Raw genomic sequence first — 22,408 nt, 5'->3', positions numbered from 1 at the left:
CCAGTCCAAAGTCTGGAGCCTCTGGCCTTTGTTAGTCTTGTATAATTTTTAATTTTAGTTTCTTGTGTACAATTGGAGTTTAGGCGTTCATTTTCACTGAGCTAGTATATATATTTGTTTCGAGGCCAGCTGCAGGACGCCTCCGGGTGCGGGAATGTCTCGCTGAATTCAAGATCTGTTGGTGATCTTCTGATATTTTTTGTTCTATAGTCGGGTTGTTGTCTCTTTGACACATTCCCTTCTCTTGTAAATTATCCATTTTTTTAAGATGGTGATGTTCCCTTGTCACCATCTTATGGTGTTTATATATACAAACTTGTACGATTCACTTGTGTATGTAATAATGTATAAATTTAGATATTAGCGAAAGAAATCTATGTATTACTGAAAAATTATTACACCAGGGTTTTTGATACTAGTACATGTATCACAAACTCATGAAACTAGTCAAAACATTTTCTAAATTAATCATCGGTACAAGGACATCATTCGTAAACATAAATCGTCATCTTATAAAGTATTAAATCATTCTCCGCTCGTATTTCGTATTTTGTATATATATCATGTTTCTCTTATAATGAGGGAAAATTATATATGGCCTTCCAAATACCGTTTCGATTCCTAACATCACTGAAGAGACATTTAATGTCGAAATCCGGTTCTGGTGTACAAAAAATAAATTGACACCTTAATATGCTTGTGGCATAACATCTTAGCCACTAGTTAATTGTTTTCTGTTTAGTATTAAAGTTAAAATTGAGATCAATTTTGTTACATCTTGTGATCAATTTTATTTGGCAATCGCCAATGGCAGTCAGCAGGGTTGAAGAACACCAGTTGTTCTACCTGTTAGTCAAATGCGTTTTGTTTAAATATACTTTTTCACTTTTTTGGTCTTTTTGAAAATGTTGTTTGAGCTGTATTTAGACCATTCTACAACGAAATTTGTTTTACATGCATACGTATAAAAATTGCGGCTTTTATCCAACACAATCATATAAGGTTAGAACCTAGTTTTCAATTTAGACTTTTTTATATTTTTTCGTTTGGGCTTGTACTATATTTTCCCTCCGGTTTATATGATCCGTTCATCCTATTGACTTAAAATTCAAGAGTCTATCTAAAAATCAGGGTAAATTATATACGGCCTTCCGAATACCGTTAATATTAAGATCCATTTTGTTACATCTTGTGATAAACTTTATTTGGCAATCGCCAATGGCAGTCAACAGGGTTAAAGAACATCAGTTGTTCGACCTGTTAGTAAAAAAGTTGTTTAAATCACTTCGGAGCTGGCATGTCAGTAACTGCTGGTAGTCACTTGTTAAATTATGTATCATTGTCATTTGGTTAGTTATCTATTCTTTTAAATTGAGGGTTTCTGTCAATATTGCTGTGTCTTCGTTTTTCTACATTTGGTTAGACTTTTAGAAGAAGGGTTGAGATCTCAAAAACATGTTTAACTCCGCCGCATTATTTTCGCCTGTACCAGTTTATGAGCATATGGCCTTTGTTAGTTTGGTATGATTTTAATTTTAGTTTCTTTAATATATTTCGGAGTTTAGTAAGACGTCCATTTTCCCTGAACTAATATACTTTTTTGTTAAGGGACCAGCTGAAGTGCACTTCCAGGTGCGAAAGTTTGGCCTCGCTTTGAAGAACCATTGGTGTCCTGCGGCTGTTCTCCGCTCTTAGGTCGAGTTGTTGTCTTTTTGACACATTCCCAATTTCAATTTTAATTTTACAAATAAAAAATAAAATTTTGAACTGTTGGAACATGAAGCAGGATATTCGACCGATTCCTTAGAGTGGCGGAAAAAAACTCGTTATCATTTATCTGTTCATAAACATCTCAACTATCTCTGAGCAAGTTTCCGATTAACAATAAGTGTTCTGGTTAATACAGTTTAAAAATCATATGGAACAAATCATTTCAAAAGTAACTTTAATCAACAAAATCATCAATAACGCTAACTTTTAACGTACAAACTGACATGTAATAAACTATAAAGGTAGATATATTCGTAAATTCACTGAACACATATTAGGTGGTATCATATCTAGCTATTGAGAGATTTATGATCAACACTACACCTATCGTTGCTTTGTGACACACTGAGACACATAGCCGTCTTAATCAAAACACTGATATGATAATGTCCTTTCAATACAGTTTACATAATATCGATATAAACAGTTCTACCCTAATTGAACACAATATGATTTTGGCAAATTATCTCTCATGAATTAAGCGTTTTATAGTTAACATGTACTGATATATGAGAAATTCTCCTTGCGCAATTGAAGCAGTTTTCTAGATATTTCAGATCAAACGTTTCGTTCTTGGTACTAAAAACTTAATACGTTAAATTATGTTTTTTTCCAGAAATTTTATCATTTGTGCCAATAATATTATCATAGAGTGGTTGTATCGGACACAAATTAAAGCGTAGTAAATAAAAACGTCTGCTTGCAATGATACTTGTATTGGAATTCTGAATAGCTAACGTCACAACCACGGTGACGTCGTGTACAATAGAGAGCGGTAGCGGGAACACCTCAAGTTCAATTCCTAACAGATATATTATCCTCACGTCACAGCTGGCATTGCATGATGCGTTCATTCAACGTTAACATTCCCGGAAAAAATTGAAATCTTTAATACTAGTAGCAATACTAGGAATGGAAAATTCAGACAAATGATAAGATAATATACACTAGAAATTCAATCACTTCGACAAATATTATGCAAATTTAAGTGACAATATATTGTACACGCTAACAGTTATATCTGGAATCAATTAAGTTTTTTAAAAGTGGGTGAATATTTTCCTATACAAAATTAAAAGTTATCTTTATTATCCACAATATGTTTTGAAAATATCCGTACCTAGTTAGAATAAAAGTATTCTTTCCTTCTTACAAAAAATCATATACATAATATCTTGAATGTGATATAAAAGGTTTTAAGGTAAAACGGAATGAAAAATGAAAACAAACCAAATGAATGAAATCCTGAGATCACGACAAATTATATCAATATGTCATTACATGCAAATAAACTCATCATAGATACCAGGACTAAATTTTATATATATACGCCAGACGAGCGTTTCGTCTACAAAAGACTCATCAGTGACGAGTGACGCTCGAATCCAAAAAAAGTTAAAAAGGCCAAATAAAGCATGAAGTCGAAGAGCATTGAGGACAAACATTCAAAGAGGGTTTAGGATTTCAAAAAGAAATTGCTTGACTGTATAATATGCTCTCAAATGACAAATTAATAACGTTATTAATGATAGTATATAAAAAAAACATTTATAGAAATATCAAAACATATAAAAAAAGTATATATATATTAAAAAAACAAAACAAACATAAAACCTTCAGAAAACGTTACTGTAACACTGCTATCCTTCATGTAACAATTGTAATACTGTTTCATTCATTTTGGAAATAAAATATGATGATGTATCCTTTACAGCTAGGAGTAGAATGAAATATGTATGAAACCGTAGGCATTTACAATATTTTGGCACATAACATGTTTGATTAACAGTTATCAACAATGATCAACAAATTAAAAGACAATTACAATTCGATGTAATATTTTAAACCGTTATTATCAGCTTTATTGTTTCCGAATAATCTTTAAAATGTATAGGGGTGAAATCGAATCTGACAGAGAAATTCAGGTTAATTTAAAACCCTTTTTTAGGAATCCAAAACGAGTACCAATATCATTTTTGGAGAAATATCTTAGATGTGACATTTGCGTACCAGCTTTATAAATGCTATTTATTTAAACCCCAAACACTGTTTTTCTATGAATCATCAAATCGATCTTACATATAGGCAAACAAACAAGTTTAAACGATGCAAAAGACGGCAACGCACTTGTACAAAAACAATTTCATAAAATACACTTCATTATAAAAACAATTCTAATACCTAATATGTAGGAAGTTTATCAAATGTGAAGTTAAAAGAAGAAAATGAAATAAATGATCATATCAAAAATGCAAATGTCAAAATGAGTTAAGAATTATATATCACAAGAAAATGTCATTAAACAGTGGCTGCAAAGGTAAGGATGGTCAATACCAAGTTAAAACCAACATGTATACAACAAAAAAAATGTGAACAAATCAACAAATCAGTTTAAAGTATTTTCATTTTGTGAAAGAAAAAAGAGAATGTATATGTTATGTGACTATGTAAATATTAGAGCTCTTTTCATTTTTGGTTAAAGTATCTAATCGTTGTAACTTTCTCATTTTGCTCCGATCAGAGATACCCGCTGTGTTTAATTTTCCCAGCAGTTGTTTTTCTAATGATTTTGTTTTGGCTTCCGCTAGTTTCATCAAATCTTCTTTATATACGAGAATAACGTTCTTAATTTCTGTTTCACTTTTACATTGTTGCGACTTTACAATAGCAATAGATCTATATCTGTCCTCCTCTGAGTCGTCGGAAGTAGTCTTTTCTGAACCGGAGGTAGACGTTTCAAGTTCGATTGGCCTTGCTATCCTTTGATTTGATTTGTTGTTGTATTCATTTTCTGATTGGTTAGATGATGATGACGATACATCAGTTGTAATCTATAAAACACATATATGCCATGAAAAGAAAATAAAACTGTGGCACAGAAATTTCATATAAACCTATGATGATAAAATACCCCAACCCCAAATTTATCAATATTATATCGTGCGCCAGAAGCACTTTTTATTGTTCAAATACTGCATGTGCAAACAATTTTAGAGGAATATATATATAATCTGTGAGGATAGTAAACCTTCATGTCATTCGTTGATGAAGATAAACTGCTTAGACAACTATAGGCAATCATTTTATCCATATACCGATTCTAGGTCTGGACTTTGTATTGATAGTCTTTTATGATTTTAAATTTAAGTTTCCTGTGTTTATTTCGGAGTTTGGTTTGGTATGACGTCGTTTAGGGACCAGCTGAAGTACTCCTCCGGGTGCAGGAGTTTCCCGCTGTAATGTAGACCAATTGATGGCCTTCGGCTATTGTTTGCTCTTTGGTCGAGTTAATGTCTCTTTGACACATTTTCCATTTCCATTCTCTATTTCATTAATAGGGATAAATGTTTTATTTAATCAATTAAACTAATAGTGGAGAACTAAAGATAACTTACCATGTGCTGATGCTGCTGAATTTCGGAAGGTAGTCTTCCGTTACTTTTCTTTCGTTTCTTATTTCCTAAAACAATTTTTCCATTGTGTCCTACTATTACTGCTGTAGGATTGTGAACATGTAATTGGCGTTCCTGATAAAAAAAGACATATATGACAATTAGTAGCTTCGATTGTAATGTTGCGTCTCTCCTGAATCATAGTTTTCACTATTTTTGTAATCAGGAAGCTTCAACATATTTTACATGTTCAATCTAATACACATTCGAATGGGTTTTCTTCTCGTGTGGTATTTTATTCTATATTATTAGAATAATTAGAAAGTAGCCAATAAAGTCATGTTTATATGTAAGATTTATAATTTTCCGCGTTTCGCAGTATAGAGGAAAATTATTGTACTAACGTTCCGTCTGATTAATCATGTGATTATCACATGTTTACATGTACATGTAATAAATGAGCGGGAAATAATCCCGTGGAGTAATCACTCTCTACTCAACACTGATACAGTCAAGATGGACACCGATATGTTGAGCAGCCCTTTAAGAAATGCCATTTCGAGAGAGGTTTCCAATGCCATATCAACATCTCAACAGGATTTATTGAACAGTATAAACGGTATAATGGACAGTAAACTGACAAGTTTGCAGACCACCTTACAAGAAAGTCAACAAGAAATTTCGCAGACTCAAATGGCCAAGATGGAGGAAACTCTGACCGATAACTATAATTTTCAGAGGAAGGGCAACGAAAACCAATTCAAGTATGGTGTGAAGGTTCTAACAAAGCTGAAAGAGGCGAAGTCAAGCTTAGAAGTTCATGATTTGACCAGAGCGACCGTACAGAACGCTAAATCCAGGATTTCAGAAGGTATTGACATTGTGCAAGAGAGACAAAAGTTAATTAAACTTGCAGATTCTTCTCAACTCGGTTGGAAAGTGGTTAATGAGTATGTTGCCAACCCAATAGCAGAAGACTCCGAAGATGAGAAAAAAAATGTTAAGAGCTCAGTCTAGAGCAGAGCGCAAGAGTAAAGCAGAGAAAACCAAGAAAAGCATCAAACCCAGACAAGTTCCTTATGCCAGGAATGCAGATAAAGATGATTCTTTCAAGCCTGGAAAGTGTTTCAATTGTGGAAAAAGGGGGCACTGGGCAGATAATTGTCCTGATAGAAAACAAAAGATAAGTAATTCTTTATATTTATCAAACTTAGATAGTTCAAGCTTATTTTGTAGCTCAGATGATAATTTTTATTGCAATAATTCCAAAATTAGAAACGCCAATGAGAAGGGTTCAATAACAATTGATTGTTTACAAAAAGTTGATCTTGTTACTTATGTGGAAAAACCGGTTAGTCCAGTAGGTAGATTGAAAAATGCTATCGATGAATGGAGATTAATCACAGGTAATACACATATAATTGATGTTATACAAAACGGATATAAGATACCTTTCAAAACAGAACCAGATCATAAAATTATTAGAAATAACAGATCATCTCTTGATAACGCAAGTTTTGTTAAGTCAGAAATTGAAACTTTGCTGTCAAAAGGTTGTATATCAGAAGTGAATGATATACCTTGTGTAGTTAATCCTTTGACCGTTGCTTTTAATAAATCGAGCAAACCCAGGTTGGTATTGGATTGTAGACACATCAATCCTCATTTATTTAAATTTAGATTTAAATATGAAGACACAAAGTTAGCAAGGGAAATTTTTCACCAACATGATTTTCTATATGGCTATGATTTAAAAAGTGCTTATCACCATATTGAGATTGTTGAATTGCACAGAGAATATTTAGGTTTTGCATGGGAGATAAATGGTGCAAACAGATATTTCGTTTTTAATGTCTTGCCATTTGGATTGGCTACTGCTGGTTACATATTTACCAAAGTTCTCAGAGAAGTTGTAAAGTATTTCAGATCTAAAGGCGAACAAATTATTATGTTTTTAGATGATGGTTTGGGAGGTGGTAAAGATTTTGAATCTTGTCAAAAAAGTAGTCAGTTTGTAAAATTTCACCTTCAAAAGCTAGGTTTTCTAATTGCACATGAAAAATGTGTTTGGGATCCATGCCAAGAATTGAAATGGTTAGGTTTCATTTGGAATACTGAAACTGGTAGAATATTCGTCAGTCCTGAGAGAATAGATAAAGCAGAGCAAACTGTAAACTATATACTTTCCGAGATTGGGAGAGGTAAAGTTTTGTTAAAGGCTCGAATTTTAGCGGGCATAGTCGGTCAACTCATATCAATGCAAATAGTATTTGGTGATCTCGTGAGATTGAGAACAAGATTTTTATATGCTTGTGTTAACGGTAGAGCAAGCTGGGAGGCATCTGTAAAAATTACACCAGAAGCTATTGATGAGTTAGAATTTTGGAGAGTTTCTTGCAGAGCAAGGAATAGTAAAGGTGTGAATATAAGCACAGTTAATTTTCACGACAATTTTGATGTCGATTTGTTTTGTGATGCCTCAGATGTAGGCTTTGGTGGTTTTTGTTCCACTTATGATCGTACCGAAGTATTCGGTAACTGGGTAGGTAATGAACCTTTTGAGAGTTCAACTTGGCGTGAACTTGAATGCGTCAAGAGAGTTTTGTATACTCAAGATTCGTTGTTGGAGAACAAATTAGTTCGAGTCAACAGTGACAATCAAAATGTCGCACGTATTTTGACGGTGGGGAGCAGAAATTTGTCACTACAAAAAACTGCGATTAATATTTTAGAATCTTGTGAACAGAAAAACATTAATATTCAGACTCGCTGGGTCCCTCGGGCTCAGAATGTGTATGCAGATCAACTTAGTCGTTATACAGATCACGATGACTGGTCTTTAAACGATGAAACATTCAGTTTCTTAAACTATATTTGGGGTCCGTGTAGCATAGACCGATTTGCCACTCATTACAATACACATTGTTCGCGTTTTAATTCAGTTATATGGTGCCCAGGAACTGAAGCAGTTGACAGTTTTAGTCAATATTGGGGAAATGACAACAATTGGTTGGTACCCCCACCTTCTTTGATTGCAAAAACAGTTAACAAAATGTGCAATGAGCGTGCTAATGGTATTTTGGTTATACCAGAATGGAAATCGGCGGCATTTTGGCCTTTACTTTGTGCACAAGAAATTTTTAAGAGTTTTGTTTCAGACGCTATTTATCTTACAAATGACAAAGTTATAGTGAAGGGTGCCGGTAAAAACGGCATTTTCGGGAAATGGCCACTTAAATTTAGGTTGATAGCTTTAAATATTATGTTCTAATGATCCATATTTGCGATTTTCAGGCTTAGGACTGAGGCAACATGTTGTGGAGATTGTAGAGAAGAGTACTGTAGGATGTTCGGTTGAACTTGGAAAATTAGCAGAAAAGATGTCGGTTTATCTTATCCAGTCTAAAAGTGACAATACTACAAAAAAGTACTTTGCTAGTTATAATCGTTGGAGATCTTTTGCTCAAGGATATGGTTTTAAAGAATTACCAGCAGATCCGATTCATGTTTCATTGTTTTTAACTTTATTGATTGACAAGAAGTCATCACCTTGTACTTTAGATTCGATAATTTATGCTTTAAAGTGGGTACATGAGCTTTATGGTTACGTTGATCCTACAAATAACGCTTACATTCATTCGTTAGCTCAATCATGTAAAAGATTAAATGGAAAACCAGTCGTAAAGAAGGACCCTGTTACCTCGGATATAATACTTGAACTCTGTAAAATTAATGAATTTGAAAATGACTTGCTTATTGTTAGAGATTTGACTATGATTTTGATAGGCTATGCTGGATTTTTGCGCTTTGACGAATTAAGTTCTATTACATGTAGGGATGTTAAGATTTTTGATGATCATATTTCTATTTTTCTGCCCCGGTCCAAGACCGATCAATACAGACAAGGTAACGAGATACTTATTTCTAGGGGTAACACTTTGGCATGTCCAGTTGTTATGTATAAGCGATACATTTCACTTGCTAGTTTGGATGTTAATTCGGATTATTTTATATTTCGACCGATTTTTAGGTCTAAGGGGTTAGCTAAGTTGATATATAAGAATAAGACGTTAAGCTATACAGCCACAAAAGAGAATATTGTACGTAGATTAAAGACTGTAGCTCCTGACTTGAACCTAGGTTTGCATTCTTTACGTTCTGGTGGTGCTTCTGCAGCAGCCAGGTCAGAAGTAAATGAGAGATGTATTAAACGTCATGGAAGGTGGAAATCAGATATTAGCAAAGATGGTTACATTGCTGATTCCTTAGATATGAGATTATCAGTATCTAGAAAACTTGGTTTATAATTTGGGCTCTTTTCATCCCTTTCTTTGTGATCTCTAGATTACGTTGGGCAGTCGGCAAATATATATTTGGTTATTGTATTAATATTATGTATTATAGTGAGATTTATGGTATAAATTGCAATGAGATTACATCAGTAAAGTGTGTACTTATAATTTTCCGCGTTTCGCAGTATAGAGGAAAATTATTGTACTAACGTTCCGTCTGATTAATCATGTGATTATCACATGTTTACATGTACATGTAATAAATGAGCGGGAAATAATCCCGTGGAGTAATCACTCTCTACTCAACACTGATACAGTCAAGTTTCTTAACGATATTTGTATATATCGTTTCTCATTAATATTTCATATCTAGATCTTAATTGGGTTTTTATAATGTTTGTGCAATGTATTATTGTTTCATGTTTCACTTTATATCATTTTTTGTTTTGTTTTATGTCATATCTTTAAGTATACTGTCCAAGTATGACTCCGGAAACGGTCTTTCGAGCATATTAACTTTCGACTAAGTTAGGGTTTGGACACAGGTTTCCAACGCCGTCTATCGACATAGTTGGTTTTTCCTGGCCGGCGGGATCGTTAAGGATGGAGAAATTTTGATGATTTATAATTATTAATTACAACTCAGTATGTTATGCTGTATGGTTATATCACACATGCTGTTATATTTCACATGTCATGTTTATTTATTTGTAATAAATTCGGTGTCCTCTAGATTACGTTGGGCAGTCGGCAAATATATATTTGGTTATTGTATTAATATTATGTATTATAGTGAGATTTATGGTATAAATTGCAATGAGATTACATCAGTAAAGTGTGTACTTTTTATAAATGTGACATGTTGTGGTTGATACTCATCATAACAGCCATTGTGTTTTTCATTTTTTTTCTTTTTTCAGTATCTTAGAACAGTTCTTCTCAGAGATTCCGACAGGTTTGATGAGATGTTAAAAGTGATCTCCACTGTAAGACATGTACAATTGGTGCATATTCGTTGTCATCTGTGAAGCATATATAATATATAATATAATATATTAAGGAAATATAGATAACTTTCAAGGTTGTTGGAAATAATAACACAACTCATCAGGTGCCTAGGAATATATCTTTTGCGTAATTGAATTATTTAGTATGGGTTGGTAAATTCTACGCTACGGTTTAGGAAGATTTATTTTTGTCTCGATTTATTTTTGCCTTTCATTTCAATTCAAGAAAAGGTAAAATTTGAAACAAATTGATTCTAAAAACAAAAATGTATTTTTAACATATCTCATGGGTTATAAAGCGATTCAATGGCAGTAAATTCAATATAATGGAAACATTTTTTAGCTTGTTAAATGGTGCACCTAAATACGAAGATGTTGTATCAGTGCACATGAGACAACTCTCCATCCAAACCCCAGTGTATGAAAACTTGGAAATCAGGTGAAAGAAGTATAAACTTATAATTAATAGTATTAAAATAAGATTTATAATGATAAAATTATTAAAGATAATAACAAGAATGTAATTACTCAGGGGCAGCAAAGAAACAACGGGTTGTCGGATTCGTCCGATAAATTTTAATCTTAGGAACTTTTTTGCCACCTATAAAATTTGCGCTAATTGCTTAAGTTTCAAAGATATAAATCAAAAACTACGTTTTACCTCTCTGTTATATTTTTAACCATGTCAGCCAACATGGGTGGAAAACAAGGTCATCGGACACATTTTTTAAACTAGATTCCCTTATAATGATTATGGCTAACTATAGTTAAATTTGTCTCAGTACTTTCAGAGAAAAAGCTTTTTGTAAAAAATAACAAACAATTACGAGTTTGATGCGACTGTCATACTAGTGAGAGGTTTAGCGATATAAAACCAGGTTCAATTCACTATTTTCTACATTTGAGAATGCCTGTATCAAGTCAGGAATATAACTGTTGTTGTCCATTTGTTTGTTGTGTTTTATCGTTTGATTTTTCGTTTTGAATTTTCATTGGAGCTCATACTCTTGTGATTTTACTTTTGAGAAACAGTTATAACCTCTGCGCAATACTCTGAAAAGGAATATTTCAATGTTTGGCACGTTCTTCACGAAGACATCAAGCATTATAATTTTATACACACAACAGCTTTATTATAGTGAAGCCCAGGTGGTCATGTGGTCTAACGGGACGGCTACAGTGCAGGCGATTTGGTGTCACGATATCTCAGTAGCATGGGTTCGAATCCCGGCAATGGAAGAACACACATTTTGAGAAAGCAAATTTACAGATCTAACATTGTTGGGTTGATGTTTAGACGAGTTGTATATACATTATGTACACAGCCATGTATCACCATCATTGCTGGTGATTCGATGGATGAATCTGTTGTAGAGTTGTCACTGACTCAGACGTACTTATAAATATAATTATTTTCTGTGATTGTATCTTGCATTAATTTGTAGAATCCTTTACTATTGGTAATTGAGCTGATCTGTAACAATAATATCTCCATGCCTTATAGATCATGTACTGTAGTGCGCCGCTAGATTAAAACTGACGAGGAGAGGTAACACAAGGCCATCGTAAGCTTTATTACTGTGAAACTCAGGTCATTGTGTGGTCTAGCGGGACGGTTGCAGTGCAGGCGATTTGGTGTCACGATATCTCAGTAGCATGGGTTCGAATCCCGGCAATGGAAGAACAAAAAAAATTGCGAAAGCAAATTTACAGATCTTACATTGTTGGGTTGATGTTTAGACGAGTTGTATATACATAATGTACACAGCCATGTATCACCATCATTGATGGCGATCCGATGGATAAATCTGTTGAAGAGTTGTCACTGACTCAGACGTACTCATAAATATAATTATTTTCTGTGACTGTATCTTACATTAATGTGTAGGATCCTTTACTTTAGATAGTTCAGCTGATCTGTAACAATAACATCTCCATGCCTTATATATCATGTTCTGTAGTATGCCGCTGAATTAAAACTGACGAGGAAAGGTAACACACGGCCACTGTAATCTTTAATTTTGTAGAACCCAGGTGGTCGTGTGGTCTAGCGGGACGGCTACAGTGCAGGCGATTTGATGTCACGATATCACAGTAGCATGGGTTCGAATCCCGGCGAGGGAAGAAAAAAAAAATTTGCGAAAGCAAATTTACAGATCTAACATTGTTGGGTTGATGTTTAGACGAGTTGTATATATATATATTATTTTAGTAAGTGAATTAACATAGTTTTTTCACTGACCATCCCCCAACAATCCTCTTTACTTAATTCGTGAAAAATTGATTGACCAATATAAATATATGTAAAACCGATTTCAAAATAAACAAACTTGCAGCACTTTTTACCTCTCTCCCAACCCACCCAAAACTATTTGATTATTTTTTTATCCTACATTGATATGTTGATGTCGTTCCTTACTGGAACGTTATTCCTTGAATCCATAATTGAAAGCGTCCTTGCTAAAATGGAGCAAACATTGAGAAAATCTAGTTGTCAGTGTTTACAGGAGAGTTAATATTTTGTCAGTAGTTACCAAATGTATTAGGCATGAAGATGGAATTGCAAATAAGTTTAATAAGTAATAGTAAAAGTCAATGATAAAAAAAAATCATATGTTATAAATCATATAAAAAAGTAGATAAGAATCAAAGTAAAAAAATATTTAAGAGGCAATGTCAGAGAGTACCAGGCAGGACTGTTCAACTAAAAAAAATTGATTTGGTCAAACTTATATTTTACCCTTTCAGTATAACATACTGACTGGGAATATATAATTTTTTTTTCAATTTTTTGTGAATTTGACATTTTTTTTAATGAAATTCAATATGAGGGCTCAAATCGCTATTTTCCATTGAAATGTATGAGGAAAAAGCCAGTTTCTTACTGTTTTCAATTATCCGTCATCGGAGAAAAACAATACTTATGACAAAACTACCTATATGGAAGTCTAGTACTATGTTGGTGTAAAAAATAATGGAAATAAAAACTTTGGTATCTTTTTGATTTTTTCCCAAAAATAAGGTAAAAAAATGCTAAAATAAGGAAAATTGAGAAAATTGAGAAATGCCAGTTTCTAACCGTTTTCAATGATACATCATTTGAGAAAAACAGACCTTATGACTAAACTACCTATATGGAAGTTTAGAACTATGTTGGTGTAAAAAATAATGGAAATAAAATTTTTGGTATCTTTTTGATTTTTTTTCAAAAAATAAGGTAAAGAAATGCTAAAATAAGGAAAATTGAGAAATGCCAGTTTCTAACCGTTTTCAATAATCAATCATTGGAGAAAAACAGCCTTTATGACTTAACTACCTATATGGAAGTCTTGTACTATGTTGGTGTAAAAAATAATTAGAATAATATTTTTGGTATCTTTTTGATTTTTTTCAAGAAATAAGGTAAAAAAATGCTAAAATAGGGAAAATTGAGAAAATTTGAGAAAAGCCGTTTTCTGACCGTTTTCAATTATCCATCACCAGAGGAAAACAACACTTATGAATAAACTGCCTATATGCAAGTCTAGTACTATTTTGGTGTGAAAAATGATGGAAATGAAATTTTTGGTATCTTTTTGATTTAAAAAAAAAAAGGTAAAAAAATGCTAAAATAAGAAAAATTATGAAAATTTAAGAAAAGCCAGTTTCTAACCTTTTTCAATTATCCATCACCAGAGGAAAACAACATTTATGACTTACTACTGATATGGAAGTCTAGTACTATGTTGGTTTAAAACAAGAATGTGTCCACAGTACACGGATGCCCCACTCGCACTATCATTTTCTATGTTTAGTGGATCGTGAAATTGGAATAAATTCTCTAATTCGACATTAAAATTATAATGATGTTATCAAAGGGAACATGTACACTAAGTTTCAAGTTGATTAAATTTCTTCTTTATCAAAAACTACCTTGACCAAAAACTTTAACCTGAAATTTGCACTATCATTTTCTATGTTCAGTGAACCGTAAAATTGAGGTCAAAACTCTAATTTGGCATTTAAATTAGAAAAAACATATCATAGGGCACATGTTACTAAGTTTCAAGTTAATTGGACTTCATCTTCATCAAAAACTACCTTGACCAAAAACTTTAACCTGAAGCGGGACAGACGAACGGAGGCACTATCGTAGGTGGGGCATAAAAATAATGAAAGTACAATTTTTGGTATCTTTTTTACTCTTTTTAAAACAATTCAGTAAAAAAATGCAAAAAATAAGGAAAATTGTAATATTGAGAAAATTATGCTTTGGCAAACCAAAATGGAATTACATGGATTAAGTTGCAAAATACCAAACACTTTTGCATCTTTATTGTATTTATCATGTTTAAGTGAGTTTTTGATGAAAAAAAAAAAGAAAAAAAGTTGTAGTCTTGTCGCCACTTTGTTCCTTTGGTTGCCATAGCAAGCATAAAATGTAGACTATTCATTTCATGTGGGCCTTTTTTGTACAAATTTTCACCATGAAAGTACTTGGAAGATGCAAGAAAAATCTCACTGAATTGGCATCTAGTTCATAAGTCAATGCCACAGATACCTATAATTCAATTTTTTGCTGTACTTTGACCTTTGACCTCAAAGTAAAAAGATGACTTTTGTTTACAATTTTGTGTCGGGAGCATTATCTGTTTGCCCTTTGACAAAATCTTTTGATATTTGGCACATGTGTGCAGCACCTCAAGACAATCTGTTGTGTTCCAAGGAACATCATCCCCAAATTTATCCAAACCTTCCTTTAGGGGAATTGAACCTTATAAAACAAGAATGTGTCCATAGTACACGGATGCCTAGTCCGAGATTACTCTGACGTCCGACGGATGTTTAGCCAGACAAGCTGGGGCCGTGGGACATCACGTCCCACGGCCGCAGCTTGTCTGGCTAAACAGCCGTCGGACGTCAGAGTAATCTCGGACTAACGGATGCCCCACTCACACTATCATTTTACATGTTCACTGGACCGTGAAATTGGGGTCAATACTTTAATTTGGCATTAAAATTACAAAGATCATATCATAGTTAACATGTGTACTAAGTTTCAACTTGATTGGACTTCATTTTCATCAAAAACTACCTTGACCAAAAACTTTAACCTGAGCTTCACACTATCTTTTTCTTTGTTCAGTGGACCATAAAATTGGGGTCAATACTTTAATTTGACATTAAAATTAGAAAGATCATGTCATAGGGAACATGTGTTCTAAGTTTCAGATTGATTGGACTTCAACTTCAGCAAAAACTACCTCGACCAAAAACTTTAACCTGAAGTGGGACGAACGAACGGACGAACGAACGAACGGACGAAGGGAGGCACAGACCAGAAAACATAATGCTCCTCTACTATCGTAGGTGGGGCATAAAAATTTCATAGATATCCATTAATTTAAACTAAAGTTATTGTCCGGAAACCAATGTGTCTTCAGACAACAACAATGACGACATCATACATGTACCATTATACATTCCCAAAAATTGTTTGCGGTCGAATAATAAATGATTAGATCCTCATTTCTCAACCTTATATATTCTGAACTCCCAACCGGCATGACCATGGATCTTGCCCATTTATAATTGGGTGGGGGGATTTCAAATCAAGGACAGACACCACATGAATACATTAGTACATGCACGTACATGTATATAATTGATAGTGACAAAATCTATAAATAAGCATGCTCTTTGTTTTTGCAAAATCAAATATGATTATGCAGAGTGGTTTAATTCTTTATTGAAGGCTGTACCTATTACTATAAACTTTTACATTGTATGGTCTCTTAATGGAGAGTTGTCTGATTACAATTATGCAGAGGCGGATTTAGGGGGGCAGGGGGGCTCATATAGGGAATCACTGAAGCGTGACTGGAGCGGGCCCCCCTTAGGTCAGTCAGTGGGCCCTCTCTTATGAAAATTTCAGGATCCACCACTGTTATACTACATCTTCTGATTTTTATTGTATTCCATAGCAGTTTCTTCAAAACCTTTGGAAATAGAAGCACCCTTTATCTTCATCACTTGGTTTGTATAAAAGTCAGAATATGACAACAGAGAATTATTCCCATACATCACAATGATTATGGCCTAAAGAGAACTGTGATAGGTACATGTAGCCTTGAAATTTGAAATCATAACAAACCTCCTTTGTTAATAAGACAGATAACTTGGCCTGATTAAATGTGACATATACTTAGCTACAGTGTTAACATAACAATTAGTTTATCCTGTTTATTAATTCAATCCATCAATTTTGATCAAGATTCAAATGCATGTACTGCACAAAACAAAAAATAACAAGGGCATACTACATTGATACTTACATTAAAGTTTATTTTTTTTGGTGTACATATTTCTAAATAGCACAAAAATGTTAACACAATTATTTTAAAAATACAATTTTTGACTTTTCATTTCCTTTTAACAGATTTGTTTTAATATAAATTGATCCCATTTTCTGTTAAGTACTCTGTAATAATTGGGAACTTATTTTATCAACACATATATACATCTTTTTAGAAATTCATATTAACCCTTGCATAACATAAATGACATGTATAAATATTTGCCTATATAAACACATGAAACATGATAAATATCTAAATAGTTTCAAAAAATTTGAAATATTCTTTCAGACACCCAGTAATATTTTAAAAGATAAAGATCCATAAACAACTAAGTTGATATTCTTAAAATTGTCCTCTATCAAAATTGTCATTTTCCACATTGAGGTCTCTCAATTACTAAAGTAACTTCCAAAATATTACCAAAAGTCAAACATATACATAAAAAACTTAATAGGTATTGAAATGTTCTGTTGTATGAGTCTCCCAAACTGGTTACAGTTTCATGTGTGATTGTCTTTAAGCTCAGTCAGCTGAAAACAAATGAAGGAATAGTCAAGCTATACATGTATAAATCAGTTTTTTGCTTGAAAATGTTTTAAATTAATTATATTAAATAAGATGAATTTTAATATTATATACATATATTCAAGTACACATATTTGAAGTTTAGTATAATTTTTTAGAAGATTTCACATTCAGGACTTCAAAATACATATGTAGTGAGAGATTAAAACCCTTCTTGCATATCTGGAAAATACACACTTGGTCTCATTAATTTTTATGTACAATGTATGTGTCATCTGTGTTTTAATTTGTTCTTAAATTAAGCTGACACTGGTCATATTAAAATGTTTAACAATTCATTTGTTATGCATTCTTATTCTGATTTACATTATGTACTGATGTAATGTCTAGTATGTTTACAGGATTAAAGATTTCACATACTTTATCTCATATGGTACTTTATCAAAATAAAGATAAACATGTAAAAAATGTACTTTAAGAGATACTGGTACTCACTTATGAATTTTCATATTAATGCAGTAGGTTAACTTCAAAATCAAGTTAATCTATTTCTCTAATTATAGGCTCCTCTATATGTAAGTCTGTCATCTGATGTATCTTTTATCTGTTTAAAGAAATAACAGATTATAAGGTGATCAATTATTCTTTGAATTGAATATGGAAAATTGTATTTAAAATCAAATTAGTTATTTTCTTATCTTAAGAACCAGTGGAAAATATATAATGAGCTGTTAGCATCTTACTACATTAAAACATTCAAAGTTACAAGACTTTTTTGTATGATTAATTCTATTTTTAAATGGACAGGTTAATGTATAAAATGATCTAAATGAACACTTTAAAGCAGAAAAGGTAAATTGTGATTAACTTATTACTAACATGACTAAACAAGTTTACTTGATATATTTGAGTCAAATTAACCTTATATGTTATGTGCTTCAGGATCACACATGTACATGTACAAATGTATCTAAATTCTAATGACAATATCTCAAAATGTGCTAATTTTAAAATATTTTTTTCAGTTTTGAACTAAATGTTAAAAGTTTGAAATCCTTGCAATTGTATCATGTATATATCATATGTCTAATTTAGTTTCTAAGGACACGAAGGACAATAAACAACAATTTTATGAAACAAAGGTATTGCCGTCCCAAAAGATCCCATCTAAATACATTGAAATAGTGGATTAAGAATCTAATTATCTTAAGATTTGATATACAAGTTTTATTTTTATAAATAAATATATATGTAATCATGATAACCACTTTTCAATATATGTGTGTCTTTCATATGTCATAAAATATAGGTACACTGTATATGTAGCATTCAAAATTACAGAAAATCTAAATTTGACGTTCCTGATTTTTAACAAATTAAGCTTACTGTTTACATATGTACATGTATATATCTGACATAAACATACATACATGTATGACCATGATGACTATCCTGATAACTGTAGGATTGTCTTTACTTTTATAAATTGTGACTTGGATGGAGAGTTGTATCAAGATCTATCATTGACACTCATGCCACATCTTTTTATACATTTATCTATTCTACATGTACATGCAAATGTATTCAGTTGTAGTCGCATTTTGCCTACATGTACATGTACATTCATTTTGGCACATGAACATACCTTACTGACATATACATATTAATGTTAAGCATAATTAATAAGGTGACAGACATGCATGGTCTGTTGTGTATATGGAGGATAGTTGTACATGTGATTTTCTCATTGGCAATCATCATGATCATAACCAAATCTTCTTTTTTTTTGTAACTTTTGAGTCTGATACATGTAGTTTTATTTTTTTTTATATTTTAAATTATTATCCTATTCAAATATTGTTTGAACATGATGAATAAAATTGTATTAAATTGCTTTCAGCACAGATCATACATTTGCAGAGAATAATTTCACATTGTAACTAAAAATATGAGGGAAAGGGGGGATGTATTAAAATTATTGAACAGGCCACATGATTCATCCGAGAAGTAATTTTAAACTTTCATAATATAAACTATTACCTGTTCCAACTGGTATAACTGTCACAAAGAATTCTTTTAAACACTATCACTATCATCTGCTTCAAAGTGAACCGCCTTTCCAGTTTTCAAGATGCACAAAATTATGGCATTTAGATCTTTATAGTTTGCTTTTGGTGTCCATGATATACCATGTACTGTTTTAAGGTGGGAGAAAACTGTATAATTTCCAGCATTCGTCCAGCTGAATCATCAAAAACTACTCACGGATGGTTTTAAATTCCTCATATTCCACATTTCCAGCAAATAATACAATAATTTCAGTCTTATAAATAATCCTCATTCCCAGATATTGTAACTGCCTCTGTCTGGAAGTGATCAGCCGTACATGTATGCAACAATCTCCTGGTGAGGGAAATAAGTTTCCCAACACCACAAAGTTATGTACTTTTCTTAAATCTTATCAAAATGTTCAATTATGTATAAAAATATACAACAGAAGTTCATTTTTCTGTCAAAACATTACCAGCTGGTTACAACCTTTATCGGTTTTTAAATTGAAGAGCATCACTTTTGGTATATCTAAACACCAAATAGACGAAAATAAACTGCTGTTTGCTGACAGTTTACTGCATTAGAACATTTACATATCAACAGATACAAAAGATGTTATTATCATTTCCTGCTGTATTCATGGTCATCTTTTAGAATATATATCAATTGTTATATTGTAGGCTGTTTTTGTTGAGAAATTAATACCCCTATTTCCCTATATAAGCAGTCAAATTTACTGAAAAATCAAATTCATTTTTTTATACATAATAACCCAATATGACTTTATAAAATGTCATTTCCCAACAAAACAAGGTGGATACATTACAAAAACACATTTATCTCAAAAAGGCTGTTGAACAAAATTTCCAAGTTCTGCGTGGTTTTCTCTGGCATTGCCTCTTAAAACTTTTTAATAAGCAGTCAGTTTAACTGTTATGGAATAAATTGAAGAGGGGAAAAAAACAAACCAAAAAAACATAAAAATGGAAACTGTACATTATAGCATTTTACAAGATCTTTTGAGATCACATATGAAGGGGATAAACGGCTGAAAACACATTTTATTTTATCACAACTTTATAAATAACATTGGAACAATGTCAGGTCAGCAATACACCTCTTGTACTGATTGTATTTTTACATTTATCTCTACTCACTTTTTCTGCCTTTTCAACTCTTTCATCCTCACTGTACTTGTCAGTTTGGGTACCTTTACATTGAAGTGATGCCTCTAGCTTATGAAGTCCGTCTCTTTCGTTTGTGTTAGCACTAAGACAATTTCCCATGTTACTGCAAAATTATTCAAATAGAATGAGAGAGTTGACATCAATTTTATTTTCATGCGTGTTTGAATATTCATTACAATTTAATAGATTAGCCCTCACATTATTCAAATAGAATGAGAGAGTTGACATCATTTTTATTTTCACTAAAACAGTGTTGAAATAAGATAATAGTACACAAGGTTCATGTTTAATACATATATAACACAAGGTTTATATCAAAAGCAGAATCAAAATGTTTGAATATTCATTACAATTTAATAGATTAGCCCTCACATTATTCAAATAGAATGAGAGAGTTGACATCATTTTTATTTTCACTAAAACAGTGTTGAAATAAGATAATAGTACACAAGGTTCATGTTTAATACATATATAACACAAGGTTTATATCAAAAGCAGAATCAAAATGTTTGAATATTCATTACAATTTAATAGATTAGCCCTCACATTATTCAAATAGAATGAGAGAGTTGACATCAATTTTATTTTCATGCGTGTCGCTTTTCATTTAAACTCTATTTTTCGAAATTTTATGGACTGTCTACCCCTGGAATAAATAAGCTGCATTTGGCAAAATAATTTGCTATTTTGAGATTTTTAATGCTCTCCTACGTTGTACCAATTTGTCAAAATGTTTCGCCAAGTTACAGTTTGGTTTCACTTCCATAAACGTATCATCTGGTAGAATGTTGTAAGCTCATAGCTAAATGTAAATTTTGAAAGTATAAGTTTTTCTCTTGATTATTTTGTTAAAGAAATATGTAATACATGAAAAGGGAAAACCAAGTTTTCAAGCGTATAAATGTGTTGACTAACTATTACATCATGATAAATATAGATCGAGGTCGTAAGCGGATACGGGTGATCTTTAAAAATGAATTTATTATTAAAAGAATATATACGCTTTAATTAAAACAAAATGATATCTACATCAATATAACTGCCCAAATTGTGGTTATAGTCATGACGTCTCCCTCCAAATATACCGGTTGTAATTTCTAAACGACACGAGTGAAGAAAACACTAAAACAGTGTTGAAATAAGATAATAGTACACAAGGTTCATGTTTAATACATATATAACACAAGGTTTATATCAAAAGCAGAATCAAAATGTTTGAATATTCATTACAATTTAATAGATTAGCCCTCACATTTATCGACGAAAATGTGCTAGCTAGGTTGTCCATAAAAAGTAATAAAACATACTTGTCAACATTTGTAGAAAAATATATCCGTTATTTATGCTTAATCATTTCAAATCACTTGATGTTTTTTTTCAATTGCATTGATATTATTTAAAAGTGGATTACTTTACTCACCATACTTTTTCAGGTGACCATGAATGAAGTTATGAAAACAATGTTATAAAAAAAAATATGCACAGCAAATTGAATCCGGAACATATTACCGTAGTTGTTAACGGATAGAGCTATTTTTAGAAATTATCAATTGAGAGAATGTACCGTGACTGATAAACATGATAAATGAGAAGAAGGATATTTTAATGTCAGGTACCAGCATTTCAATTTGAAATTAAGCAAATTTTTAGGCATGCTTTAATAAATGATGAAGAAAATTAAAAATCGATAGGAAGACACTTTTAAAATGCTAATGTACTATAAAACGATTTTTTTTTACTATTTGCACCTTTAAATTTAACCCAGAGTGAAATATTAGTTTCGTTATAAGATACATTTTTTCATATAAAATCAACAATGATAAAAAGACTAGGTCATCTGACGAT

General features: G+C 32.1%; 1 protein-coding gene and 1 long non-coding RNA gene across 2 annotated transcripts; both read right to left on the bottom strand.

The window, feature by feature from the left end:
- Positions 1–2,004: 2,004 nt before the first annotated feature.
- LOC134696125 (uncharacterized) lies at positions 2,005–22,118 on the bottom strand. Its single transcript, XM_063557743.1, has 4 exons — positions 21,984–22,118; positions 20,534–20,666; positions 5,166–5,297; positions 2,005–4,601 (listed from the first exon to the last, which is right to left on the bottom strand). Exons 2-4 carry the CDS (start codon positions 20,660–20,662, stop codon positions 4,206–4,208), a joined length of 657 nt encoding a protein of 218 aa, XP_063413813.1. The 5' UTR covers positions 20,663–20,666; positions 21,984–22,118; the 3' UTR covers positions 2,005–4,205.
- Positions 16,765–19,893, bottom strand: LOC134696121 (uncharacterized). Its single transcript, XR_010102900.1, has 3 exons — positions 19,365–19,893; positions 17,820–17,928; positions 16,765–17,329 (listed from the first exon to the last, which is right to left on the bottom strand). It is a non-coding gene; the product is annotated as an uncharacterized LOC134696121 (long non-coding RNA).
- Positions 22,119–22,408: the final 290 nt, after the last annotated feature.

Source organism: Mytilus trossulus, chromosome 14 (genome assembly GCF_036588685.1).
Source record: "Mytilus trossulus isolate FHL-02 chromosome 14, PNRI_Mtr1.1.1.hap1, whole genome shotgun sequence".
Classification (NCBI taxonomy): domain Eukaryota; kingdom Metazoa; phylum Mollusca; class Bivalvia; order Mytilida; family Mytilidae; genus Mytilus; species Mytilus trossulus.
Note: the sequence above shows the minus strand (reverse complement) of the source record. Positions and strands in the feature narration are given on the sequence as shown.

Coding starts and splice junctions, on each gene's coding strand:
- LOC134696125 (XM_063557743.1), bottom strand. CDS start 20,662: ATGGGAAATTGTCTTAGTGCTAACACAAACGAAAGAGACGGACTTCAT. Junction 5,298..20,533: donor GAGTTGAAAAGGCAGAAAAA/GTGAGTAGAGAT, acceptor TTTTTTTATCAG/GAACGCCAATTACATGTTCA. Junction 4,602..5,165: donor TTCAGCAGCATCAGCACATG/GTAAGTTATCTT, acceptor TGTGTTTTATAG/ATTACAACTGATGTATCGTC.